Source organism: Pipistrellus hanaki, assembly GCF_964339955.1.
Source record: "Pipistrellus hanaki genome assembly, chromosome: 2".
NCBI classification, from domain to species: domain Eukaryota; kingdom Metazoa; phylum Chordata; class Mammalia; order Chiroptera; family Vespertilionidae; genus Pipistrellus; species Pipistrellus hanaki.
In genome coordinates this window covers 191,542,225-191,568,566 of record NC_140504.1, presented here as the reverse complement: position 1 = coordinate 191,568,566, position 26,342 = coordinate 191,542,225, and the positions used below count along the sequence as shown (strand labels likewise).

Below are 26,342 nucleotides of genomic sequence, written 5' to 3'. Positions count from 1 at the left end.
AATCAATAAAATATATTTTAAAAACTAAACAAACAAACAACAACAAAAAAACAATGCACTGACGCTGAGAGCTGCCGCCAGGATGAGATGAGGGAGTAACAGCACCTGCCGCACAGCTGTCTCGGGGAGCTACTCCACGTCCAGTGCAGGGCAAGGCACCCACCCAGGCAGCACCCAGCGGGTGACCCAGCCGGGGGAGCCCTGCCCCCGCCAGGCTGGTCTGTGCATGTGGAGCCCAGGCTGTGACCTGTTGCCTAAAATCTTGACACCTCCCCTTGTCCTGGCCTTAGCCGCTCTGAGAGCCCAGGTGAGGGTAGTTAGGCAAGCTTGGCTGCACCCAGGTGTGCACGGCCCTGGGCGGGGTGGGGCTACGGACATGAGGACCCAGACCTGTGACCCCACCTCCAGGCGTCCTGAGCCCTCCGCCCTTCCTAGGAACTGACGGAGCCAGCCTGCCACCGACCCTAACCTCAACGCCCCAGGGGTCAAGGGGCAGATCCAGGGCAGAGGAGGGGCTGGGAGTGCCAGCCTCGGACTGGAGTGGGGAGGGGCTGACCCACCGAGCACAAACCGCAGGTGCTGACTCATGGCCTCCGCCGGGCAGTACAAAGGAGCCAGCCAGGGGCTTCCTGCAGCGGCGAGGACGAGCTGGCCGGACGATGGCCCAGAGGACAGTGATCCACGTGGCCCCAGAGCGGCCCACCTCTGCCGTGTGTGTGCTGGGCACCGAGGCCCAGCTGGATGTCTGCGGGTGAGCAGGGGACATCCTGGGGGCAGGGAGCAGGTCCAGGGGTGCTGGATGAACAGGTTCTGCTGACATGGGCTGTGCGGTTGACTTGGGCTCCAGCCTCTGTAGCTGTTGCCAGGGGAGAAACTGGAAAGGGAAGACTTGAGTGGCTCTGGGAGGGGCCCAGACTCAGGGCAGTGGGGTCTTGGCCATGTACTAATGGGAGTTCCCTGGGGGCCTCACCACACATCAAGTATGATCACTGAAGCTCAGAGAGGGTCTGTGATTTGCCTAAGATCACACAGCACGTGTGCCTCAGAAGCAAGGCTAGACCCTGGACTTCATGACCCAGACCTGGTTCATGGGTGCAGCCAAGCCTCCCTCCGGGGGTGCCTAACAGGATGGGGGTGATGAGACAGGCTCGGCCGGGGGAGAGGCTGAGGTGGGAAACCTGGCCCTGCTGTTGGCTGGCTGGGTGGGTTTGGGCCTCTGAGCCTCAGTTTCCTTGTCTATGAAATGGGAGTAATACCCACTTCATAGGGCAGTTAGAGATATTAAATGTGAACATGTTAAGTTCTTAGCCACCGTGTGGGGCATATTCCTGGTAGCTGCTCATTCCTTCACCCATTCATTCAACAAACACCAACTGAGTACCTACTATGGGCTAAGCCCTGGGTCAAGATCTAGTTAATCAAATGGCCCAGGAACACTCTCAGAGGGTGTGCATCGCATGGTCAGCATCGTTGTTGTTGTTGTTAGTAATAATACTGCCAGCCCTGGTTTCCTCCCTCACAGGCTGGTCCTAGAATGGCCCCTGCAGGAATTTCTGGGGAATGTCTTTGGAAGTGTCCCTGGCCTGGACCTGGGCAGTGGGAGAACAGCGGTAACTGCTAAGGTGGCTTCCCAGGAGGGGGCGGGAGACCGAGAGGGGGAGGAGGAGAGGAAAAGGGAGCCTCGTGTCCTCTGAGGCTCCTCCTTCAGGGTCTCCCAGGCTCACGGCTGACATTCACATCACACTTCCCACACAAAGCTCATTCCACAGCCCCATGGTCGGCAAACTGTGGCTTTCGAGCCACTTGAGGCTCTTTGGCCCCTTGAGTGTGGCTCTTCCACAAAATACCACGGCCTAGGCGATTCTATTTTGAAGTGGCATTAAAAGAAGTTTAAGTTTTAAAAATGTGGCTCTCAAAAGGAATTTCAATCGTTGTCCTGTTGATATTTGGCTCTGTTGACTCATGAGTTTGCCGACCACTGCCATAGCCTATGAGATAGGCAATGCTGTTATTCCCACTTTACAGAAGGAGAAACTGAGGCTCTGAGAGCCACACAGCTAGTAGGTGAGGATTCACACCCAGGCAGCCTGGGTCCCGGACCTTCCTCTCTCCACTTCGGTCCCTGGACCAGCCCTCCCATCACTTCTAACCTGCCCGGCACAGCAGTCCCCAGCCAGCGCTTCTGTCCCATCTGCGCAGCCACCACCCGTACTGCAGCTGAATTCTCTTAAAACACAGCTGGGCTGAAACCGGTTTGGCTCAGTGGATAGAGTGTCGGCCTGCGGACTGAAAGGTCCTGGGTTTGATTCTGGTCAAGGGCATGTACCTTGGTTGCGGGCACATATCCAGTGGGGGGTGTGCAAGAGGCATCGATGATTCTCTCTCACTGATGTTTCTAATTCTCTATCCCTCTCTCTTCCTCTCTGTGAAAAATCAATAAAATATATATATTTAAAAACACAGGGTCGGCACCCCTCCTCAGCAGCATGCACCCTAGACCCCCTCTGGCACAGCGCATGCCTCCAGACCCTTGCTCAAGCCGTGGCCTCTGCCACTGGGCTCAGACCCCCCCTCCCTACCCCCTTCCGGGTTAGAAAGAGGCGGGGACAGGCCATTCGGTGTGGGTGCCGATGATGCCTGAGCTGCTGTCAGCTCTGCCTGTGATTTTCACTGGCGGCTGGGGAAGTGCTTTCCCTGGAACAGGAAATACACGGATGATATGCAAACGAAATTCCTGGAAACCTGCTGAGGTGCTTCCTGTGATGCGTGTGGCCGGGGTCAGGGCTGATTCATGACCCCAGAGACTGGGTGCCAGCCCTTCCATCGGGATTTCTGATCCTCACAGAAACCCTGCGAGGTAAACGCTGTCATCATGCCCATTTTAGAGATGAGTAATCTGAGGCTTTAACCAGATAAAAAAAACATCTACCCAGGATTGCACAAACTAAAGGTGGCAAAGCCAGGAGATTTGATCCCAAACCCACCTGCCTCTCCAGCACACATGCCTCTGAGCCCTGTGTGGTTGGCCTTGCTGGGCACAGCTTGCCCAGCGGTGGAATTATGTCCAGGAGTCCCAACCCCGGTGGGTGTTCTGAAGCTGCCAGCGATGGGCTTCTCCTCTTCCTCAATAGGAGACCATTCCGTGTCTCATACAGTGAGGGGCATGAGCAAGCCTGTTAGTGTCTCAGAGCCTCCGTTTACCCATCTGTAAAATGGGAGCATCAACACGCACCTTGCTGGGTTGTGGCGAGAGTTAAATTATAAAATGCAGGCCAGGTGTCCGGGAGAGTGGTCCCCCTTTGCTAAAAGAGTTGCGTGAGCCCCCGCATGAGTGAGTGTCGCAGACCCACTGGTGGCCGTGGGGAAGGCAGTGCTGGGTGCAGGAGCTGGAGAAACGCTGTCCCTCATGTGGGCTCGGGCTCTCAGTGCCGCCTCTCCAGAGGCTCCTGGACGTTACCGGAAGAGTCAGCTCCGATTTGTCTTGTATTAATTAGCGGGCATGAGTGCCCCTATACAGAGACACAGTGAACCCCCATGCCCCTGAGACTCCCTGTTGTTTGGCTGCCTGCCACCTTCCCGGAAGCCAGCCGCCCGTCACCTGGGAGGACAGGGATTGATGAGGGGAGATTGAGAGGACCTCTGGGCAGAGGTGGGGAGAGGAAGGGTGTGTGGTTTCCTATTGCTGCTGGAGAAGTTACCACAGACTTAGTTGCTCAAAATGCTGTCTCTCACCCTAACCGGTTTGGCTCAGTGGATAGAGCGTTGGCCTGTGGACTGAAGGGTCCCAGGTTTGATTCTGGTCAAGGGCATGTACCTTGGTTGTGGGCACATCCCCAGTGGGAGGTGTGCAGGAGGTAGCTGATGGATGTTTCTAACTGTCTATCTCTCTTTCTGTAAAAAATCAATAAAATATATATTTTTAAATTTATTTTTAAATGCTGTCTCTCAATAAAAAGAATAACAAATGTATTATTTTACAGTTTGGGAGACCAGGAGCTCAACAATGGGTCTCACAGGGCTAAAATTCATGGCGCTCAAGTCAGCGTGTGGGCAGGGCTGTGTGCCTTTGTGGAGGCGGAGAGAATCCGCTCCTTGTCTTTTGCAGCTTCTGGAAGTCACCCACATTCCTCAGCTCATGGCCCCTTCCAGCAATTGCCTCACCCTGGCCTCTGCGCCCATTACCCATTTTCTCTCACTCTATCTCGCCCAACCCTCTTCTGAAGATGCTTATGGTTACACTGGTCCCACCCAAATAGTCCAGCATAATCTCCCCATCTCAAGGTCCACAATCACATTTGCAAGTCCTCTTTTCTGTGAGAGGTACCATAGGCATAGGTTTGGGGACTGATATGTAGTCATATTGGGGGCTCTGCGATTCTCCCTGGAGAGGGAAAATCTCTTTTGGAGAAAGAAATCCCTCCTGATTGGAGTGATGGGGAAAAGATCCAATGGTGCAGGTCCCACAGAGATGGGTCTTTGGGCTGGGTTGGATTAGTGACCCCTTAGAATGTGATGAAAGAACACGCTCCCTATACTATATGTTACCTGTCCTTTAATATTTGTTAAAATTTGTTTTTAAAAATATATATTTTATTGATTTTTTACAGAGAGGAAGAGAAAGGGACAGAGAATCAGAAACATTAATGAGGGAGAAACATAGATCAGCTGCCCGCAACCAAGGCTCATGCCTTTAACAGGAATTGTACCCGGGACCCCTCAGTCTGCAGGCCAACGCTCTATCCACTGAGCCAAACAGTCCAGGCAGTCCAGGGCTGTTAAAATTTGTTTTATGGCGAATTACGTGGAGATATATATTATAATATATATATTTAGTGATCCATGTGTGCTTTGCTTGGGGAAAAATCTGTATTCACTAGTTGTGGGTACAGAATTCTATATATGCCTCCTAAATCAAGATTGTTACTTGTGTTCCTTTTTTGTCTGCTTAATCTATTGTTATTTGAGAAAGAGGGGTTGACATCTTCAACCATGATGGTGAATTTGTCCACTTCTCCCTGTATGTCTATCAAGTTTTACTTTCTATATCTATTGAGCTATAGTATTAGGTACATACAAGTTTCGAATATCTTCTAGGTGAGTTGAACCTCATTCTTTGGTCGAGATCTTCTCTATTGCTAACAGTGCATTGTTCGTCTGGTATTAATATGCCCACCCCAGCTCTCTTTTGGTTAGTATTGGATTAATGTACTTCATCTTTTCTGGGTCCTTATATTTTAGGGGTATCTCTTATAAATAGTATATAGCTATTGTTTCTTTATCTAATCACAAACTCTCTTTTAACCATTAACATTAATCCATTCACATTTATTTTGAATATTTATATGTATGGATATGTTTTTATTAGTTTTCAGAGAGAGGAAGGGTGAGGGAGAGATAGAAGCATCACTGATGAGAGAGAATCATCGATCAGCTGCTTCCTGCATGCCCTCTACTAGGGACTGAGCCGATATGTGCCCTGACCAGGAATTGAATCATGACCTCCTGGTTCATGGGTCAACACTCAACCATTGAACTACACCAGCCAGGCTGGACAGGTTTTTACCATTATTTTTATTTGTCTTTATTTTTCCCTATGTTGTCTTTTGCTCTTTTATTGCCTTTTTGAATGAAATTTTCCTGTTCTTATTATTGTATTTTCTGCATGTGTATAATTTTATGAACTCCATTCCTACTATTTAAATTTAATCATCAAATTTTAACTCTATAAAATCTAGATAAACACACTGTTAATTCCACAATTTTTATATATTTTTTAAAAATGTTTTTATTGATGAGAGAGAGAGAGAGAGAGAGAGAGAGAGAGAGAGAGAGAGAGAGAGAGAGATTTCCCACACAAACCCCGACCAGAGATCAAACGCAGACCCTGGGTATGTGCCCTGACCAGGAATTGAACCAGTGACCTTTCGGTGCATGGGAAGATGCTCAACCAACTGAACCACACCAGCCAGGGTTACCATTTTGATATTTGAAAACCTTTTTTATACAGACAATATGTATATTTACCATTTTTATTTGCTCACCATTCTCTCTTGCCTGTCGGACCATGCTTCTGGCCTCTGAGAGTTTCTTCTTAAAGCATGTCTTTAGAAACTGGCTTGGTGAAAGTGTGCTGGTTTTAAAGTGTCAGCTCTTCTTTACCTGAAGATGTCTTCGTTAAAATATAATTGGTCATGTAGACAATTCTAAGCTAACAGTTATTTCTTTGATATCTACTTTGAAGATATTATTCAATGGTCTGCTGGGCTTCATTGTTGCTATGGGGAAGCTTGCTCTCAGTCTGACTGTTATTCCTTCATAGGCGATCTGGCTTTCCTTTAAGATCTTCTCTTTGTCTTTGGTGTTCTTCAGTTTAACTAGTGAGTTGTGTGTGTGTGTGTGTGTGTGTGTGTAGAGAAGGGACTCATTGGAGATTTTCCTGACTTCTCATGATTGCAGCAATGTTTCAAAAAATCACATTTTAGGCAGATCCAGTTGTTTTTCAAAAAGGAAGGCCCTTCAGAGTACTGGCCTGCCATAATTCCAGAAGCAGAAGTCTGTCTGATTCTTTGTTTGGGCACAACCCTGTGTGTGTTTGTGAGAGTAAGCCTCCGGAGTGCACGTTGCTCTGTGCACACATCCGTGTGTGTGTGTCTTTGCTGTGCACACCTCCCTGCAATGTTCCCAGTTCCGGTGTAAGCCCTCTGGACCAGGGGACTTGCTTTGTTTCTCAGGACCTCCTGACAAACCCCTTCTCCCCCCGGTCAGGGTCAGACTGGCTGCTCTCTGGTGTGGACACTCTTTGGGGAAAGGAAGACAGCTGGGGAGAGCTGGGGAGGGCCAGCCTCACCGAGCCTCCCTGTCCTCCCTGTCTGTGCCTCTCACAGCTCTGCCCCCAGGGGCTGCACCTTCTTCAGCATCAACGCCTCCCCCGGGGTGGTTGTGGATGTTGCCCATGGCCCTCCCGCCAAGAAGAATCCCACGGGTTTCTCCAAGTGGCCCCTGGACCCCGGACTGGAGGTGAGCCTGAGGATGAGGGCCGCCAGCAGCAGCATGGGTGACGAGAAGGTGAGTGGGCAGCTGGGGGCGGGCTGTGTGGGAGGAGGCCAGCGGGCCAGCTACCCACCATCTGCCCTGCCCCGGGGAGGGCTTCCGTCTCTCTGAAAAAGCTCGTGATGGCTCATGCCAACCATGGTGTCCTCACAGACAATACAGGATGCCAGGGGGTATTGATAGATAGGCCAGGGTTTTGATGAAATTCACTTATTCAGCAAATGTTTCATAATCACCTACTATATGCCAAGCACTGCTAGACCCTGTAGATACAAAAATAAACAAGACGGAGCCGGGGAGAGGGCTGCAGCCTTTACAGAGCTTATAACTTGTGGGTGAGGGTATCAGATACTATATAGGGGAGCAATTACAGATGGTGGTGAACACTCCAAAGCCCGCAGCCAGGCAGCCCCAGGAAACTCCGGTCCATGCCGGCGTATTTAGTTTCCTGTGGCTGCTGTACCACACACGGTTGGCTTAGAACAACAGAACTACATCCTCTCGCCATGCCGCAGGACAGACATGGGAAACCCAGGTGCCCGGCAGGCCACGCCCCCTCTGGAGGGCCTCAGGGAGAACCGTGGCTCCGCCTCTTCCGGAGGCTGTTGGCTGTTGGCACTCGTAGACCAGGGCCTCATCACTCCAGTCTCAGCCTCGGTGCCACACTCCTCCTTGGGCTGCCAAACCTGCCTGTTTCTCTGTCATCACTGAGGCCTCCCCCAGTCATCCAGGCTGATCTCATCCCAAGCTCCTTAATTACGTCTGCAAAGATCTTTTCTCCAAATAAGCTCACACTTAACTGGCTCCAGGGATTAGGATGCGGAGATATCTTTTGGGGCACCACCATTTACCACTGCACCCTCATTGGCTGTAGATGGGCTCAACACGACCCTCTGGGGTTCCCACGGAGGGCTGGGCCAAGGGGCCGTTTGTTCTCCCAGCAGGACGGGCCTGGCAGGCTCCCCACTGGGGCAGAGAATTGCTCTGCTGCAGGAGCACAGAGCTTGGTTATCAAAGCAAATTGGGGAGGGTACAATCAGGGAAAACTTCCTGGAGGAAGTGGCAAGCTGAAGAACGGTCTGAGTGGCCCACCAGAGGGAAGGAAAGAAGAGAGAGCTCTTATCTAGGTAGGGGATGTGATCTGTGTGCTCACCCTGGGAGAGGAGAGAGTGAGACTCGTTGCGGAAACTGGGGAAGATGTGATGGTGAGAAGGGAGAGTGGAAGGGAAAGTGGGAAGTGGGGTGGGGAGAAAGCAGGGCAGAAAGTCAGTATTAAAGGGTTTCCATCAGGAACATCACTTTGTGAAAGCAACAGGAAGCCAAGGAAAACGTGTCATCCAGGCTGCATTTGTGTGCCTGCTCAGGCACACAGCAAGGAGCAGTTCGTGTTTGCTGAGTGACTAAGAGACGTCATGAGTGGTTTCCTGCTGTCCCATAGGTTCAGATTTCATACCACGGACCCCAGACCAAACCAGTCCACGCCCTGCTCTACCTCACCGGGGTGGGTAAGTGTCCAGGACCCCTCCCCCTCCCCCTCCACACAGCCTGTCTCTAGGAGCTGACTCAGACAGAGTGGGGAAAGGGCTCAGCTTCTAGCCAGCCACGGAGCTGGTGGTCCATAAAGGTTCCCTCCTCAGTCCGGGAGCCATGGAAGGTACAACTGGGGAGAGAGGGCATTGCAGGAAGCTCCAACTTCTTAATATTTCGTTTCTCAACTTAGGATATGGTGCACAGATATTCAATACATGAGTCTCTTATCTTTTTGACTACTTTTTAAAATGTAAATGATGACATTGTCTTATGCAGTAATATATACCAGTGTTCCCGAAATTCCATTATTGGCATCCCATTACTTTTGTCATATCAATGATCTACCTAGACTCCTATTTATTCAATAGCCTTCTTTAAATAAAGTTTATTTCTAAATCTTGAACAACAACTTAATGACATTATTATTATTTAAATGTGCATTAAGCATATGGACTGTCTCTGAAACCTTCAGGTTTCGTTTCATTAATCAATGCCATTCATTATTCCATATCTATTTCATGGGTAGGCATTTTAATAATAATGAGGATAATGATAATAATAAGGCACCAACACTATAAACTAGGCACTGTGTTAAGACTTTACATTTAAACTTTACAACAATCCGACGAAATTGCTACTATCGTTACTATTGTCCCATTTTACCCTGTGCCCTTACCAGCCCTCTCCTCTCACTTGGTGGATTTCAGAAATCTCCTTGAGGGCAGACATCACCCGCACCGGCAAAGTGAAGCCCGCCAAAGCCGGGAAGAGCCAGGTACCTCAACCTTGACCGACAGGCAAAATGCTCCCTGCAAAGCCACTGGGTTCTCCTCTGGCGCCCCCTAGTGGTGATGGGGTGGCTGGCGGTCTGCCTCACATAATCCCGAGTTCCCTGGAAGTCACAATTTAGGAAGAACCAGAAAAAGAAGGACGTGGAAAACGCCATGATCACTTTGGTTTACATATTTCCCACCTCTTCGACTGCGGGGGGCTATTTCTCTGTTTTCCGTGTCCATCTCCATCACGGGAAAGGAAACAGTCAGGTTCCTGAGTGGAGGAGCTGGGGATTAAGAAATTAGAGAAAGAAAGAAGAGACCAAGAGGCAGAAATTGATTCATCAAGCTGGGTGCCAGGTGGGCGCCATCTTCTCTGATGGAGAAGCAGCAAGCAAGCACCCAAGCCACGCAGCAGGTTTATTTACAGCAGTGTTTCCCAAACTTCTCTCATGATGAGAATCACCTGGTGGAGTTGTTAAAACACAGATCCCTGAATCCCAACTAAGAAGTGCTAAACTAGAATTTTTGGGAACATATAGGTAAAATTGTATACTTAACTAGTGCTCTAAGACAGATTCTATATACAGAGCACTAAGTTAGGTATGCAATTTTACCTATATGTTCTCAAAAATTCTAGTTTAGCACTTCTTAGTTGGGATTCAGGGATCTGTGTTTTAACAACTCCACCAGGTGATTCTCATCATGAGAGAAGTTTGGGAAACACTGATTTACAGGGTTGAGGGAGCTTATTTGCATTCTTAACTAGGCCCTAGCATTACTGGATTTACATATCTAGACCGGCCCTTGCTGACACCTGGACAAAGGTAAGGCAGACACTGAATAACACCCCCAGCCCTCTTGGGAGGGTGGACATGGACTCTGCCAGTGCCTCGGGCTCAGCTGGCCATTTAAAGGATGTCCATGTGCCTTCTCATTCGTCCCTCTACATTCTACAAAACTAGGTTTTCCACCGGCTGTGACTTCAGTGATCATGCTGCCCTGCAAACTGGAGACCAGAGTCACTCAATGAATGTGCCGCAGAGAGGAAATTCTGCAGGCAGGTCTCCACTCTGGCACCACGTCCCCCGCCCCAGGCTTTATGCCTGCTAAGGGAGAGTCAGTCCCATGATGCTGCCCACAGGGGGTGGATGACAGAGAAAGGGAGAAACGGCAGGGCCAGGGGTGAGAAGGAGCGGGGCAGGGCGAGGAGTGTATGTTACAGGAAGAGAGGGGTGGGCCTGTAGGTGAGGGGGGTCTTAAGTATAAGGTGACCAGACGTCCCGCTTTTGGTGGAACAGTCCCGATTTTCAACAATTTGTCCCACATCCCGCGGCGTCTTTAAAAAGTCCTGATTTTTTTTTTTTTAATTTTTTTTGTTGTTGTTGAAACCGGTTTGGCTCAGTGGATAGAGCGTGGGCCTGCCGACTGAAAGGTCCTGGGTTTGATTCTGGTCAAGGGCATGTACCGTGGTTGTGGGCACATCCCCAGTAGGGAGTGTGCAGAAGGCAGCTGATCGATGATTCTCTCTCATCGATGTTTCTAACTCTCTATCCCTCTCTCTTCCTCTCTGTAAAAAAATCAATAAAATATATATATATTTCAAAAAGTCCCAATTTTTAACAGTTTATCCTGCGGGACTTTTTTAAAACGCCGCGGGACAAATTGTGAAAAATTAGGACTGCCCCCCCAAAAGCGGGACGTCTGCTCACCTTATTTAAGTGGGGTGCACAGAGAGACCCCAGGGAAGGACTGTCCCCCCCCCCCCCAGACGCTGTGCTCACATCAAGAGGAAATGACCCGTCCAAGGCTTAAGATCCCTTTGTGGGTTCCGTCCCAAGTGGGGAAAGCATCCTGCCTCTGAGAGTGGGATCCATCTTCCGTCCCACCCCACACGCAGCCATTCCCACCCACAAAAGACATCATGGCGACCAGCGCCTGCCCCAGGGGGCTGCGGAATGCGCTTTAATCTTCCCCAGACGGCCACTGGCTGCCAAGAATGGTGCCCATACTTGGGTGAGTGAGTCACTAAAAGTTCGCGTCAAGAGTAACTATTCAGATTAGAATCTTGGCCCAGACACTCAGCTCCGTTTGGGATGCCAATCCAGCCGCTTTCATAGGCTGTGGAAACCAGTTGTCCTGTCCCGGGCTCCTTGTTTACAGTAGATGGATTGCATTTTTGGTGAACTTGGTCATGGCTTTTGGAGCAGAAATCCGCCCTTGGCGACCAAAGAATGACCGAATGTGGGAGCAAGAGCCGTGCCCTGTGCGAGGCCCCGGGGATGCTGGGAACTGGTGGCTCTGCTCTCCTGGGAGCTGCAGAGACACACCCGGTGCTAAGGGCGCCCCATCTCTGCTGGGTGTCCACAGAGGACCTGGACCTGGGGCCCCCGCGGGCAGGGCGCCATCCTGCTGGTGAACTGTGACCGAGACAACCCCTGTACCTCCGCCATGGACTGCGCCGATGACAAGGTGCTTGTCAGAGCAGGTAAAGTAAAAACCCCCGGGAGGGATGGGAACAGAGCGTCGTCACTGAATAAAGCCCGTTGTCCGAGCCTCGTACCCGCCCTCAGAAATCGGGGCTGTTGGGGGCGTGTTCTTGTTGGGGTGTCCACGGTATAAGAGAAGTAAAAGATGAAATAGAGAGGGCACCGGAGACCGGCATGCCAGGACACAGGCTTTATTGAAGAGAAGAGTAGCACTGGCTGCTTCCAGAGAGAGAGAGCAGAAGAGAGTGAGGGGCAGGGTGCACCACCTTTGAAGGGGAGGAGAGGGGATGGGGCTTAGGGCACTCAGCACATGCTGATTGGTGGTTTCATGGAAGGCCTATGATTAGGGACCTAGGGACTTAATCTCGGGCCTAGGGTATTTGGCAGGTGCTGATTGGTGGTTCAGTGCTCAGGAATGTCCGGCTGCAGGTGGAGTTTATGTCACTCTCCATCCATCAGTTGGAGGAAGGGAGGATCTATCAAGAAGGCAAGTGATCTGCTCAAGGCCACACAGCAGCCAGAGAAGAATTAGGAGCAACACACTGCACTGAACCCCAACGCCTCCTCCAGGCCCCAGTGCCCATGCCCCCCACATGCTACCCAACCCAAAGTTCTGCTTTTGGGTCAAAACCGGGGCCCGAAATAATTCAAAAGGAACGCTTAGCTACCTCCCCAAAAGCAGGTCCGAGCAGCCCCGAGGCCCTGCGTGTGCGGGTCCCGGCTCTGACAACTCAGAATTGTCCATTCGTTCGCTCCTCTTACACAGGCTGAGAAGTGAGTGCTGTCTTCCTCCCCACGTTACAGAGGGGGAAACTGAGGCCTGGGGAAGTTGAGCAATTCCCCCAAGGTCACACGGCTAGTTAAGTTGCAGGCTCAGGATTTGAACCTGGGCATCCCGACACCAGGCCTGGTTTAGGGGCACGAGGATGGTGATGGGGCCGGATCTCACCGGCACACCTCTGAGGCGTGGCAGGCGGAAAGCTCATTGCCCGTCTTCCCTGGAGAAGGGGGCTCAGGGGGTGAGGCCAGCCAGCGAGGGGAGCGGCTGTGGGCTTCCCAGGGAATTGGTAGGATAGCATGGCCACAGATGCTTGCAGGGGGGCCTGGCCTGGTGCCGGGGAGCAGCCTGTGCCCGGTGCCCGGCACACTGGGAGCTGGTACCTTTGTGGGCACTCCCAGGGCCTGGGTGCTGTCATAAGCCCGTTATGCAGATGACCTCAGCCTTCCCTCTGGGTGGGCACTACTCCTAGCCCTGTTTGCCGATGAGGAAACAGGAGCCGAGCGCTGAAAGAACTTCCCCTAAGCCCCCCAGACCCAGGGTTCAAACCCCGCCCACCCAGTGCCCTTCGCCCATGACTATTGTCCAGCCCCGCTCTCCCCACACCTTGATGATTCTGGGTGGTTCACAGACTTTGCTTCTTGCTCAGGCCCAGGGGACAACTCTTTCCACATCTTCTCTTTCTTCTTCTCCTTCTCCTTCTCCTCCTCCTCCTTCTTCTTCTCCTCCTTCTCCTTCTCCTTCTCCTTCTCCTTCTCCTTCTCCTTCTCCTTCTCCTTCTCCTTCTCCTTCTCCTTCTCCTTCTCCTTCTCCTTCTCCTTCTCCTTCTCCTCCTTCTCCTTCTCCTTCTCCTTCTCCTTCTTCTTCTTCTTCTTCTTCTTTAAATATGTTTTATTGATTATTTTTACAGAGAGGAAGGGAGAGGGAGAGAGAGTTAGAAACATCACTGAGAGAGAAATATCAATCAGCTGCCCCCTGCACACCCCGTACTGGGAATGTGCCCGCAACCAAGCTACATGCCCCTGACTGGAATTGAACCTGGGACCCTCGAGTCTGCAGGCTGATGCTCTATCTACTGAGCCAAACCGGTTCAGGCAATTCTTTCCACTTATTCATCCCAGTAGCCAGCCCCTGCCCCAGCTAGTCATTGTTCTAGGTGCTTCCAGCTTGTCTCCGTTCTGGGGGCTGGGTTCAGAGCCTTGAGCAAGATACTACCGGTAGTACATAAGGTGGCGGCTATGCTAGGCTTAGCTCATCCTAGCGGGAGAAGCCCATCAGCTGGAGTAGCTTTCATTCCACAATAAGCATCCTTTGACCCCTGGGAAGGGCACAGAGAAGACGAAGCCAGGTGGCAGGGGAAGGGCGGTCGGCTGGTGGGAGGCAGGGCTCCGGGCCTGCGTCTCAGGCTGCGCCTTCTCCCCAGACGTGCAGGACATGTCCCTGGTGACGCTGAGCACGCGAACGCCCCGCGACTTCTTCTCCCAGCACCAGCTGGTGCTCCATGTGGCCAAGTCCGAGATGGACAAAGTCCGGGTGTTCCAAGCCAGCCGTGAGTGGTCCGGGCCGTCACCCCCACGCTCCCTTCCTGCCCAGCTGCGGGCACAGCCCCTTCCCGCCCGCTCTGGCAGACAGTTCCTGAGCCCCTACTGTGGGCGGGCTTCCCGGACCCACACAGGACTCTTGTTTAAGGAGATTCTTGCATCCACACTCACTGCACGTGTTAGGTTATCGGTTGCTCTCCAACATCTGACAGTAACTTCTTAGCAGCTCATGAGCACCTGCTGCTATGTAGCGCCAGGCTCAGTTCTAGGCACAGAGCAGAGAGCAAAGACCATAGCGAAGGCCCTGCCCTGGTGCTGTCTCCGTCTCAGAGGGCTGGGAGAGATGAGGAGGAAAATGATTAAGTAAACCTTCTGCCACAGATGGCGTTAAATGCGACAGGAAAGAATGGAACAGGGAAAGGGACGTGGTGACAGTGGATCTGGGACTGGGGGAGAGGAAGGTCAGGGAAGGTGTCCCCCATTGGGTGTCATTTGAGCAGAAGGAGGTATGGGAACAGCCGCATACACACCCTGGGGAAGGACAGCCCGGGCAGAGGGAACTGTGAGCGCCAAGGTCCTGAGGCAGGACAGTGCCCGGGGGCTGAGGGGTGCCGGGCCCAGTGTGCAAGGTGGTAGGTGAGGGTGGAGGAGAAAGGGCAGAGGGGCAGCCAGATCCGGTAGGCCTGGGTGACGTTGGCTTCTCCCCTGCGGGAGCTGGGAGGTGCTATCTGAGAGCTTCATGCAGGAGATGACTTGATTTTACTCACGTTCTAGACCAATGTGACTTGACTGGCATTGACTTGGTGACAAACCAACTCCTCGTCTCTGCCAAGGATTCACCTCCTCCAGGTAGCCTTCCCTGGTCCTCTGGGCTTCCCTCCAGCACAGCTCGTACTGCCATCTGTGATGCTGTCTTTGCTCCTCCCCCCTCCCTGGGGACCAGGACAGGGACGGTCTCCTTGGTCTCCCCAGGTGTCAGCTTAGAGCAGGTGCTCAGGAATGAATGAATGAGTGAATGAATGAATGAACGAACGAACAATGAATGAATGAACCACAGTGTACATGTTGGAAGTGGCTCAGGCACTCCGTCACTCCATTCTTGGACCCCAGGCTGGGGTGGGGGTTATGTCCCTGTTGGGGCTTTAGTCTCTTTCCTTAAGGGGCGGCTGGGGCCAGAGTCAGCTGTGAGGGGCCCTCAGGGCGATGTAGACCTGAGCCCCCCCTGTTTTCTCCTAGGGGGAAAACAGCACTTGGGGTACCAGGTGATCCTGGGGCCCCAGCAGCCCTCACACGCCCTGGAGCTCCCGGGCGGCCAGCACAGCACAGACTTCTACGTGGAGGGCCTCGCCTTCCCGGACGCCACCTTCCCCGGCCTCATCTTCCTCACCATCTCCCTGCTGGACACGGCCATCCCGGTAGGCCAACGTGGAGGCCCAGGGGCCCTGGGCTCAGGCAGTGGCCCAGCAGGGCAGGGGGCCGGTGGGGACCCTGGCTTCTGTGGCAACCCCTCCCCGCCCCTCTCCCTGCAGGAGCTCCCCCAGGCCCTGGTGTTCCAAGATAGTGTGGCCTTCCGCGTGGCCCCCTGGATCATGACCCCCAACACTCAGCCCCCGAAGGAGGTGTATGTGTGCAGGTGAGGGGCTCTGGGGTGCTGGGGCAGGGCATAGAGGCACCAGGGGGAGCCAGGGACCAGGAGCCCAGGGTTCTGGCTGCAGGGCCCCCATGCGCTGGCTGTGTGAATGGGGGGTGGGGAGGGAACCCCCACTGCACTGGCTGAGGGTCTCAGCCTGTCTGGGCCCGCTCAGAGGCAGGGCGGTCCCTGTAGTTGTCTGTGCAGTGGCTGCTGGCCCACAAGCAGCCTGAGGGTTGTTTCTAACTCCCAGGGCCTGAGGAGGCCGCGGGACCTGCAGGATGAGGGCCCTGAGCCGTGAGCTGCTCAGAGTGTGGCCCTTGGACCTTCTGCCACAGGAACTGCTGGGGCTCAATTAAAATGCTCCTTCCCAGCAGCCTCTGAGTTAGCAAGCTGCTCCTGGAAGCCTCGGGGTCCAGGCCGAGGCCTGGGGGCCCTTTTGAGTATGCTGGGGTGCCGGGGCCCCTCCCTTCTCCTCTTCTGATTGCTTCAGGGGAGGAAGGGGTGAGAGTGTAACCTGGTCATCAGGACACAGCTGGAAGCCAGGGAGGCCTGGGTTCCAATCCCAGCGCCGCCCCTAGACGGCATGGCCTTGACCGTTGACCTCCCGCTCTGTGGAAGAGGATACCCGTTCGTTTCTTTCACTGACGGTCACGGGGGTTTAATGCGATGACATTTGCTAAGAGCGGAGAGACGGGATGAGCCAGGGGTCTCTTCAGGCTGCAGCATCTCCTGAGCGCCCACTGTGTGCGCCTCCCCAGTTCTGGCCAGGCCCGAGCTCTTGCTCCAGCCGGGGGGCCCTGCAGGGGTGCAGCTTGCCCCCTCGATCTGGGTTCGGAACAATAAGGCCTCTCGTCTCTGCTCTTTCCAGGACATTTGAAAATGAAGACTTTGTGAGCTCACTCACCGCTCTGGCCAAGAAAGCCAGGTGCAAGCTGACTGTGTGCCCCTTGGAGGATAGCAGGGAGGACCAGTGGATGCAGGTTCGTGGCCCCGTGGGGTGAGCAGAATGGGGGGGCGGGGGTAGGATGAGTGAACCTTAGGTCAAGGGTCACTGGGGGACCCAGGCTCCAGGGGGCTCAGCCTAGTGCCTTGCTGGCCACCCTTCCTCATGTGGGCAGGAGCTGGAGCCTCTGAGGGTCCTGGCATAGGGGACGCGGGCAACTCATTTGCCTGACCTTGGCTGGGCTGTGCATGCCCATCGCAGTCACCAGGATGAAGGCCACCTTCTAGGGTAGACACTCTCAGACGACCTCCGGACATGCCTCAGAGCTTCTGGGCTCAGCCACCAGACCGGGCCACCCCTGCTCCAGCACCTGCCATGGCTCCCCTCCTCCCCTCCTCAGCCTGCCTCCAAGGCCCTCCCACTCTGGCTGCCCCCGGCACCAGTCTGCCACCATACAGGCGACATGGTGGCACCATTCTGTTTCCATGGCCCATCACGCCCTGAGCTCCCTGCAGGCAGAGACCACGTCTCCTTCACCTCAGCGCCCCAGCGCCTGACGTTGGGCAGTGCCCATGGGCTGTTGGTGGGCTGAACCAAACTTCTTTTCTGTGCCCTTGCTTTGCCCCGAGGCTCTGCTGGTCCAAGCCTATAACCCCCTGCAATCCCCCCTGCCTCCATACACACCTCTGCCTACGCTGTTCCTTCTCTCCGACCACCCTCCCCATTCTCATCCCCACGTCCACGTCATGCCTGCCTACTCCCAGGCTGAGAGCTCCCCCTCCGTAAATGTGCCCAATCCCCATGGAAATTCATCCCTCTTTCCACTACCCCCCATACACACACACCCTCTCTTTCTCTCTCGTCACTCCCTCTGTGTTAACTCAGGGTGAACCACATGGAACAGCTGATAGGCCTCCAATCTTGACTACAGGAATGGCAATCTCATATGGGTCAGCTTATCTCCCCGGTGGTCTAGTGGTTAGGGTTCGGCGCTCTCATATGGGTCCGCTGAAGTGACTTCTGCCCAACAGCGCGTCTGTCTGCTGGAACCCAGGCAGGCTTCGCACCGATTCATTTCTGGTCCTTCCCCTGGCCTGTCCCCTTTGCGGGAGGGCCATTCCTACGCCTGCCCTCCAGACTCGGCTCAGCAATGCTCCCCATGATCTGTCCCACCCTCGCAGCCCTTCCTCCCTGTTCCCACAGACCCCTCCCTCCCTTCCCATCACCTCCTAACCGGATGGTTCATCCTCAGCCCCCTGGATCTCAGTCCAGGACAGTGTCCGGGGTTCGCTCAGGATGAGTCCCCAGAACCCAGCGGGGCATCCCCGAGGAGGGGCGGGAAGGACACTCAGAATTTCACAGCACGTTGGTGCAAACCCAGGACCATAAGCTCTGCTTTCTCAGAGCCACTCCCCCAGGGTCCAGCGTCCTGCAGGGACTTGTTCTTGGTCGCCACGGGGAGAGGCGTGGAGGGTTCTCCCCGCCCCTCCCCAGGGCGCAGGCTGGAACCCAGGCAGCGTGTGACCAGCCTCCCTCCCGCTCGCTGTGCCCAGGATGAAATTGAGATCGGCTACATCCAAGCCCCACACAAAACCATGCCTGTCGTCTTCGACTCTCCGAGGAACAGAGGCCTGAAGGATTTCCCGGTCAAGTCCCTGCTGGTAGGTGCTGCTGGGGCACCGGAGGCTGAGACCCCTGCCTGAGGCCTCCTTCTTCATGGCCTGTTTCCCCACACCCCGTCTCCGGCTGAGTGTCCAGTTCCCCCGGGTGCAATTCCTGCCCAAGCAGCAATCATGCAGGTGCACCGTGTTATCTATATATATAAAAGCCCAATTGACCGTCTGACCATTCGACCATGCAACCGGTAGCTATGGTACGCAATGACCACCAGGAGGCAGACACTCAATGTAGGCGCTGCTGAGCAACAACAACTTTGCAGAGTGCCCTCTCATACTCAGGGACCCCTCGAGGGGTGTCGGATTGCTGGTTTAGGCCCGATCCCCACAGGCCAGGCCAAGGGACTCCACCTGCCGGAGGGACCCTGCTCAATCCACAGACACCCTTCGAGTCCTGGCACCACCTTAGGTGCAGCAGGTCGGGGAGGGACCACAGGAGGTTGGCTCCAGGGTGTGTCTGGCACATCTCACCCAGTTCCGCCGCACCAGCCACCTTCCAATTAATTTACTTTCAATGTGCACGAATCCGTGCACCGGGACTCTAGTTTCGTTATGACCACAGTGGGATCTGGCTCTTTCTTTCCCAAAGCCCTTTCCAGCCATGAGCTCACCTCGTCCTTAGGATAATCCTGCTGAGGACGAAGTTCAGGCTTGGCATCCTCACTCCATGGAAGATGTTCTTGCTGCAAGGTGTTGTGGATATTATGCCCTAGTTCCAGGATCTGCAAACTGTGGCTCGAAAGCCACGTGCGGCTCTTTGGCCCCTTGAGTGTTGCTCTCCCACAAAATACCAAGGCCTGGGCAAGTCTATTTTGAAGAAGTGGCATTAGAAGAAGTTTAAATTTAAAAAATGTGGCTCTCAAAAGAAATTTCTATCATTGTACTATTGATATTTGGCTCTGTTGACTAATGAGTCTGCTGACCACGGGCCTCGTTAATAAACTGGGCTTACCAGGCAGCTGGCAGGCACTCGGGACCCAACCAATGCTCATACCTTTGCTTGCCCACCCGACCCAGTGAGCCTTCGACAGTCCTCAGTGATGATGGTGCCTGCGATGGACCAGCCGCTGAGGGTTACCGTAGTCCTCCCGGCGACCACGCCAATCTTAAAACTCAGACCCTCCCCCCCTCACCCAGGGCTACGTGCTCTGACTCTGGGCATGTGCTTCTCCCCTCTCAGGGTCCAGATTTTGGCTACGTGACTCGAGGCCCCCAAAAGGGGGGCGTCACTGACCTCGACTCCTTCGGGAACCTGGAAGTGAGCCCCCCAGTCACAGTTGGGAAGAAGAAATACCCGCTGGGCAGGATTCTCATTGGGGGCAGCAGTTACCCCAGGTGAGGAGGGGAAGGGCAGCTGGGGCGGGGGGGGGGGGGGTGCGCCAGGAAGCGGGGATGCTGGGTGAAAGCAGAGGCCTGACAGGAAGCCTTTTCTACCTGCTCCCAACCCAAACGGGCTCCACAAACTTCCAGGCATGTGAAAGGAATCCCAGTGTAGGGCCAGGATGGGGCTTAGGATCCCAACACATCCAAGGTCACCTCCCTGCACTGCCACGTACACTCTTTAGGCCAGGGACCACTCATTGCACACCTACTGGGTGCCTGGCGCTATGCAAGGAGGCGGGAAGGATTGCAGCCATGAGCACGACAGACAAGTCCCTGCCACTAACGCAGCGGGGGAGACACAGAGAAGTAAACCAATAAAGAGACTTCAAATAGCGAAGAGAATGTAAAAGAGAGGGCCGAGGAGGTGGGGCTGTGATCGTCGGGCGGCCAGGGAGGGTTCCCCTGGGGAGGAGGCTATTGAGCTGAGTCCTGATGACAAGAAGGACAGGACTGTGCAAAGACCTGGGGAAGAGGGTCTCTGGCAGACGAAAGAGCATGTGCAAAGGCCCCGAGGCAGGGATGTGCTTAGCATCGTTAAGAAAGCCCGTGTGGCTGACACAGACTGAGCAAGAGGAAGAGCAAAGGGCTGGATCCCAAAGGACCCTGGAGGCCAGAGCAAGGAGAAAACGGGAACTTAGAAAGGCACAGGCACATCCCCAAGACCACACAGCTAAAAGGAAATCACCAACACCAGGGGCGGGGATCAGCCCCAAACCTCATGTTTATTCACACCAGCATCGAGGCTGGGTCAATAGGCAGTGCTTTCTGAGGTTAAGCTCTGGTCCTATTTATCTTACTGGCTCCCTGCCTCAGTTTCCCCAGTTAAACTGTGATGAAAATGCCTAAATCCCTCTAATGTTAGAGGATGTAATACAAGCATCCCAGGCTCCTGAATCCCTTTCCTGACTCCTTGGCCAATCCCCCAGTCCCACGGAGACCTCCCTGCTAAAATTCCCCCCCCCCCCCCCCCCCCCCGCTCCCCTAACGCTCCTCTCCTCCTGTGCGGCAGCGCCAAGAGCCAGGAGATGCACCAGGCCCTGCAGGACTTCCTCACGGCCCAGCAGGTGCAGGCCCCGGTGAAGCTCTACTCCGACTGGCTGTACGTGGGCCACGTGGACGAGTTCCTGAGCTTTGTTCCCACACACAAGGTGCGGTCCGGTGGCTGCGGAGGCCACATGCTCCTCCCTGAGCCCCAGCACAGCTCTGCACTCTGTCTCTCCCCGCCCCCGCCAGGAGGGGGCATGGAGGAGGCGGCCTGCTGGGTCCCAGCCACACCCCCTGCACTCTCCGAAGAGCCCTCCTCCGTGGGAGCCCCCTGGGCAAGGCTGACCTCTGACCCCGGTGTTTCTGCCTCCAGGGCTTCCGGCTGCTCCTGGCCAGCCCCAGGTCCTGCTACAGACTGTTCCAGGAGCAGCTGAAGGAGGGCCACGGGGAGGCCCTGTTGTTCGAGGGGGTCAAGAGTAAGTGGGCCACGCCTTGTTCTTCCACATGGGCACCTGCCTCTGCCTGCGCAGTGCCCACCTGTGCCAGACGGAATCACTCAGGGCTGGCCAGCTCTGAGCACCAGAGGTGTGCCAGGCACTGTGCTAGGCTCTGGGGCTGCTTCATGCACAGGGCCTCGGGATTCACAGTCCAGGGGAAGTGAGGCAAGAAAACAACAAGAAAGAAAGAAAGGAAGAAAGAAAGAAAGAAAGAGAGAGAGGGAGGGAGGGAGGGAGGGAAGGAGGGAGGGAGGGAGGGAGGGAGGGAGGGAGGGAGGGAGGGAAGAAAGGAAAGAAAGGAAGAGAGAGAGAGAGAGAGAGAGAGAGAGAGAGAGAGAGAGAGGAAGAAAAAAGAAAGAAAGAAAAAGAAAGAAAGAAAGAAAGAAAGAAAGAAAGAAAGAAAGAAAGAAGGAAGGGGGAGGAAGGAGGGAGGGAGGAAGGGAGGAAAAGGGGAAGAAAAGAAAGAAATAAAGAAATAAAGAAAGAAAGAAAGAAAGAAAGAAAGAAAGAAAGAAAGAAAGGAAAGAAAGAAAGGAAAGAAAGAAAGAAAGAAAGAAAGAAAGAAAGAAAGAAAGGAAAGAAAGAAAAGAAAAAAAGAGAGAAAGGAAGAAATAAAGAGAGGAAGGAAGGAAGGAAGGAAGGAAGGAAGGAAGGAAGGAAATATGGCAAAGGGCCTCTGGGGGTGTCTGGAAGGAGCTCAGGAGGGCTCCCTGGAGGAGTCAAAGACTAAACAAAAGCACGTGAGATGCGCAGGAGCTGGCCAGGCATTTGGGCGGTGGGATGAGAGGAAAGGAGATAGTCCAGACAGAGGGAACAGTGACTGCAAAGGCTCAGAGCACGGAATGAATTCCTTTTTTCCCCCAGTAAAACCCACAGACACAGGCCAGGGTCAGAGGCTGCTCTCACCTCACACCTGTGGTGTGCCATGTGGCTTTGGGCAATGGCCTGACCTCTGCCCCTCGGTGAGCAGATCCCTTTGGAGAGAAGAGCCTCTGAAGGAGTGAGAGCAGCACTGCTCATGGGAACGTACCCTGAAGAAGCGTGTTCTCACAGCCTGGCCTCCCAGAGGCTCACCACGAACCTGTGTCAGGAAGTGCTGCTCCATTGCATGGGTGGGAAAACTGAGTCCCCGCTGCCTACTAGGGAGAGGGACGTGTGGGATCTGATTCATCTGCGTGTTTTTTTCCTTTTTCTTCATGACAGGAAAGAAGCAGCAGAAAATAAAGGACATTCTGTCAAACAAGAAGTTGAGGGAACATAACTCGTATGTGGAGGTACCAGCCTGGGTGCCTGGAGATGCTGCAGACCAGGCAGAGCTGACACCCCCCCACCGCTTCCCTGAGATCAGAGCTGACACCCCCCCAGCCCCCTTCCCTGAGATCAGAGCTGACCCCCTGCCCCAGCCCCCTTCTCACAAGGCAGAGCCTCCCGGGCTGCATGCTGGCTGAGGGGGGACGGGCCCTAGGATGTGGGTAGCTACAGGAAGATGGAGACCTCGTCAGGCACACACACAAGGGGGTGCACGGAAGAGAGAAAGTCAGGGAGACAGGTGCACTGCTCAGGAACAGGGGGGCACGGGCAGGAGCGAGGCTGGGCGCTGCGGTGACAGGGACTGGGAAACAGGGACACGGGGGGAAAGAGGGAAGGAGAGGAGGCGTCTGTGACCCTGCCCTGTCCCCCCTGGCAGTCCCCACCCCGCCAGTGTTGGCCCTGGCCATGCCCACCACCCTCCCCTCCCCCTCTCCCCAGAGCTGCATCGACTGGAACCGGGAGGTGCTGAAGCGGGAGCTGGGCCTGCGGGAGCGGGACATCGTGGATATCCCGCAGCTCTTCAAGCTCCGCATGGACTACACGGGGACCCTCAAGGCCGAGGCCCTTTTCCCCAACATGGTGAGGACGTGGCCTTGGGCAAGACAGGCCAACTGGGCTCTGGGTGCGGCCACGGGGCTTGGTGTCTCCTCATGCCGGGGGTTTTCATGGCCATTGGCTTCCAGCGCCCGTGGGCATCTCCACGGCACCCTGGGAGTCCGAGACGATGGTCACCCCCACTGACAGAGGAGGTTCGGTCTCCGTCACAAGAACACTCAGCTTGCGAGAGGTGGGACTCAGCCAGGGGTCCACGGCAGAGCCCACGCTCTAACCATTAGGCTGAGACAGGATTCCTGAGGGGGGGAGGGGAGATGGGGTAGGAGAGGGCTGGGGGACACACACAGCAAACAAAATGCTCCCCAGTTGGGTTAAGCACCAAGGAGGCAATACAGGTGGGGCCCCTGATCAGACTGGGTGGCCAGGAAGGCCTCTCTGAGGAGCTGACGTTGGCGGTGCCGGCCCGGCACTCGCCTGTCTGACGGGTGGACTTGAGGGTCCCACCTTTTGTGAGAACTTTTCACTGTGACCCAAGCCCCGTCGTACGTGGCTGGCTGTGTTTTTACCTCTCCCCGCCCTGTTACTCTGTCTCTTCAAAGTACCTTCCCCCGCTTCTACTGGGCCCCTCAGCCCCACCTCCCGTGGGAGCTGGGTTACAATTGAGAAAAAAGCACCGTGGTCTTCAAACTGGGTTCCCCGGGACTCTAGGGTTCCACGGCCGTGCCTCAAATTCAGTGGTTAAGATTTCTTCTGTTTTATATGCTCTGAAGTTCTGCAAAAGGTTTTGTTTAGAATAAAGGACTCCTTGGCCAAAACCAGGCGGGAGGGGGCACCTCCTCTCACCCCCGGAGCGGAACTCCTGGGCCCCCAGCAGTGGTTTCTCTCCCTTGTGCCCAGCCAGGTTTCCCAGCTCCGGAGAGAAGGCTGATGCCGCCTGTGGGAGGAAGGGGGGTTGGAGGGTCTCAGATGCTGTGTGCCAGAGACTCTGGGCCTGGCCGCCTGAGGCCCCTCAGGGAGGCTCTCCACAGCCGCATGGGAGGTGGCGGGCAGGGACAGGCAGAGAAATTGAGACTGTGAGCACTCGGTGTGGACTGTGTCTGAGTGCTGACAATGAGATGCCTCCTCAGCGATTCCTGAGCCCTGGAGACTGACTCTGCACCTACTGTGTGCCAGCACCCGTGTTCTCATCTAACTGTCATAGCGATGGAAACAGGGTGGGGCTCATTTTGCTGATGAGGCTCAGAGAGGGGAAGGGACTTACCTGAGGTCACACAGCTACTGAGGAGCAGAGCTGAGATCCAAACCCTGAAGCTGAGATCCATCTCACTGGGCCACCTCCCAGGATAACAGAGGAAACAGCTGTTTGCATAAGTGATAACAGACAGAACGTGTTTTAAAAGAGGTCATCACATCCATCCCGTCCACAGATAACTTATTTACTGCCTACTGTGTGCCAGGCCCTGTGCTCGGAGCTATGGGAGCATCCATGAGGAGTTTGGGGGTTCGCAGGCGCCTTCACACAGGGGGTGGCACTTGAGCTGAGCTGAGTTGAGTCACAGAGTTGGCCAGGAGGTGGTGGGTGGGGATGAAGCCTGGGTCCCAGAGTTCGGCACACGTGGGTGGAAGTCCTAGACTAGCTGGTGGTCTCCGGTAGCCCACTGTACCGTGTGGGCCTCAGTCTCCTCATCTGTGAAGTGGGGCTGTTATTTCTGAAGGCCAGAAGGGCGGGGGGCGCTGGGATAGTGACGCGGGCTGCACGCCCCGCCCCTGACCCGGGCCCTCCCCGCTCTGCAGGTGAACATGCTGGTGCTGGGCAAGCACCTGGGCATCCCCAAGCCCTTCGGGCCCGTCATCAACGGCCGCTGCTGCCTGGAGGAGAAGGTGCGGTCCCTGCTGGAGCCGCTGGGCCTCCACTGCACCTTCATCGACGACTTCACCCCGTACCACCTGCAGCACGGGGAGGTGCACTGCGGGACCAACGTGCGCCGGCAGCCCTTCTCCTTCAAGTGGTGGCACATGGTGCCCTGAGCCTGCCCCCCCCCGCGTCCTCTCCCTCGGGAAGCTCCGGGCCAGAGGCTCTGGTCCCCTGCAGTGTGGCCCAGCAAGAGTTCTTGGGGACACACTGGCTTCCCAGGGGGTGGCCCCCCTCTGGGCAGTGGCTTGCTTCTGTCCCCTGCGTCCCCTCTGAAGATCCCCAGATGGTCCTGGCATCGCAAACGCAGCTCTGCTGTGAGAAGCTGCAATAAAGGTTTATAATGATCTCTTCGTACGTGAAGTCAAGCGCCCCTTCGTTCACCCTCACCTGTTGTCATGGGTGAGAACATTGCAAACTTGAGGGCCCGTGTTCCTGCCTGCACCTGAGGACAGGATGCCGTTCACATAGTGCTTGGGGGGGAAGCAGCCGAGGGGTGATGCAAGAGCCCAGAGGGGGCCTACGGGGTGGGCTGTGTGTCTGTGTGCCCAGTGGTTAGCGAATCCGCCTTGTCCTCCCTCGATCGCTTCAGTCCACCAGCTGGAAAGCACCGTGAAGCAGGTTCCTGCTGCTGCTTTGCCACAGGCCACCTGGGAGGGGCTGCATAGCAGGAGCTGTGAGTTATTGTGGAATGGATAAATTAGTCCCTTTTCTGTGTCCTTTTTAAAAAAATATATTTTATTGATTTTTTTACAGAGCGGATGGGAGAGAGATAGAGAGTTAGAAACATCGATGAGAGAGAAACATCGATCAGCTGCCTCCTGCACACCTCCCAATGGGGATGTGCCCGCAACCAAGGTACACGCCCTTGACAGGAATCGAACCTGGGACCCTTCAGTCCGCAGACCGAAGCTCTATCCACTGAGCCAAACCAGTCAGGGCTTCTGCGTCCTTTTCGCATATTTTCTCCTATGGCCCTGGCATGGGGACTCAGGTTCCGCAGTCTATAATGATAAAAGCGTAGCATGCTAATCCGACCAGACGTCCTTCCAGACGACCTCCCGGATGAAGCTGGGGCTGCGTGGGAAGAGAAGAAAGACCCACTCTTGCAGGAATTTCGTGCATCAGGCCTCTAGTAGGAAATAAAACATGACGACCCGAGATCTTTGAAATTGAGGCCGGGTCGTGGCTCATCGAGCTGGTGGTCAGACAGACACCCAGAGGTGCCGCTGTCCCGGGGCTGGGGCGAACACGGGTGGATAAGATGGGCGGGCGAAGCCTCTGCCC

At 54.8% G+C, this 26,342-nt stretch overlaps 1 protein-coding gene across 6 annotated transcripts; it reads left to right on the top strand.

Annotated features, from left to right (window-relative positions):
* Nucleotides 1-605: 605 nt before the first annotated feature.
* Nucleotides 606-25,415, top strand: PADI4 (peptidyl arginine deiminase 4). 6 transcript variants are annotated; one of them, XM_084875243.1, is made up of 17 exons: nt 606-751; nt 6,885-7,065; nt 8,489-8,555; nt 9,288-9,355; nt 11,724-11,841; nt 14,044-14,169; nt 14,936-15,010; nt 15,398-15,576; nt 15,691-15,794; nt 16,663-16,774; nt 18,291-18,398; nt 19,594-19,748; nt 20,806-20,944; nt 21,154-21,256; nt 22,481-22,551; nt 23,027-23,167; nt 24,938-25,415. In XM_084875243.1, the coding sequence occupies exons 1-17, from the start codon at nt 660-662 to the stop codon at nt 25,169-25,171; spliced, it is 2,073 nt and encodes a 690-aa protein (XP_084731369.1). In that variant the 5' UTR covers nt 606-659; the 3' UTR covers nt 25,172-25,415. The 6 variants fall into 6 exon arrangements, with proteins under 6 accessions (XP_084731369.1, XP_084731365.1, XP_084731364.1 ...); XM_084875239.1 differs by lacking the exon at nt 24,938-25,415 and adding an exon at nt 23,272-23,448 and having other exon boundaries at nt 610-751; XM_084875238.1 differs by lacking the exon at nt 14,936-15,010 and having other exon boundaries at nt 610-751.
* Nucleotides 25,416-26,342: the final 927 nt, after the last annotated feature.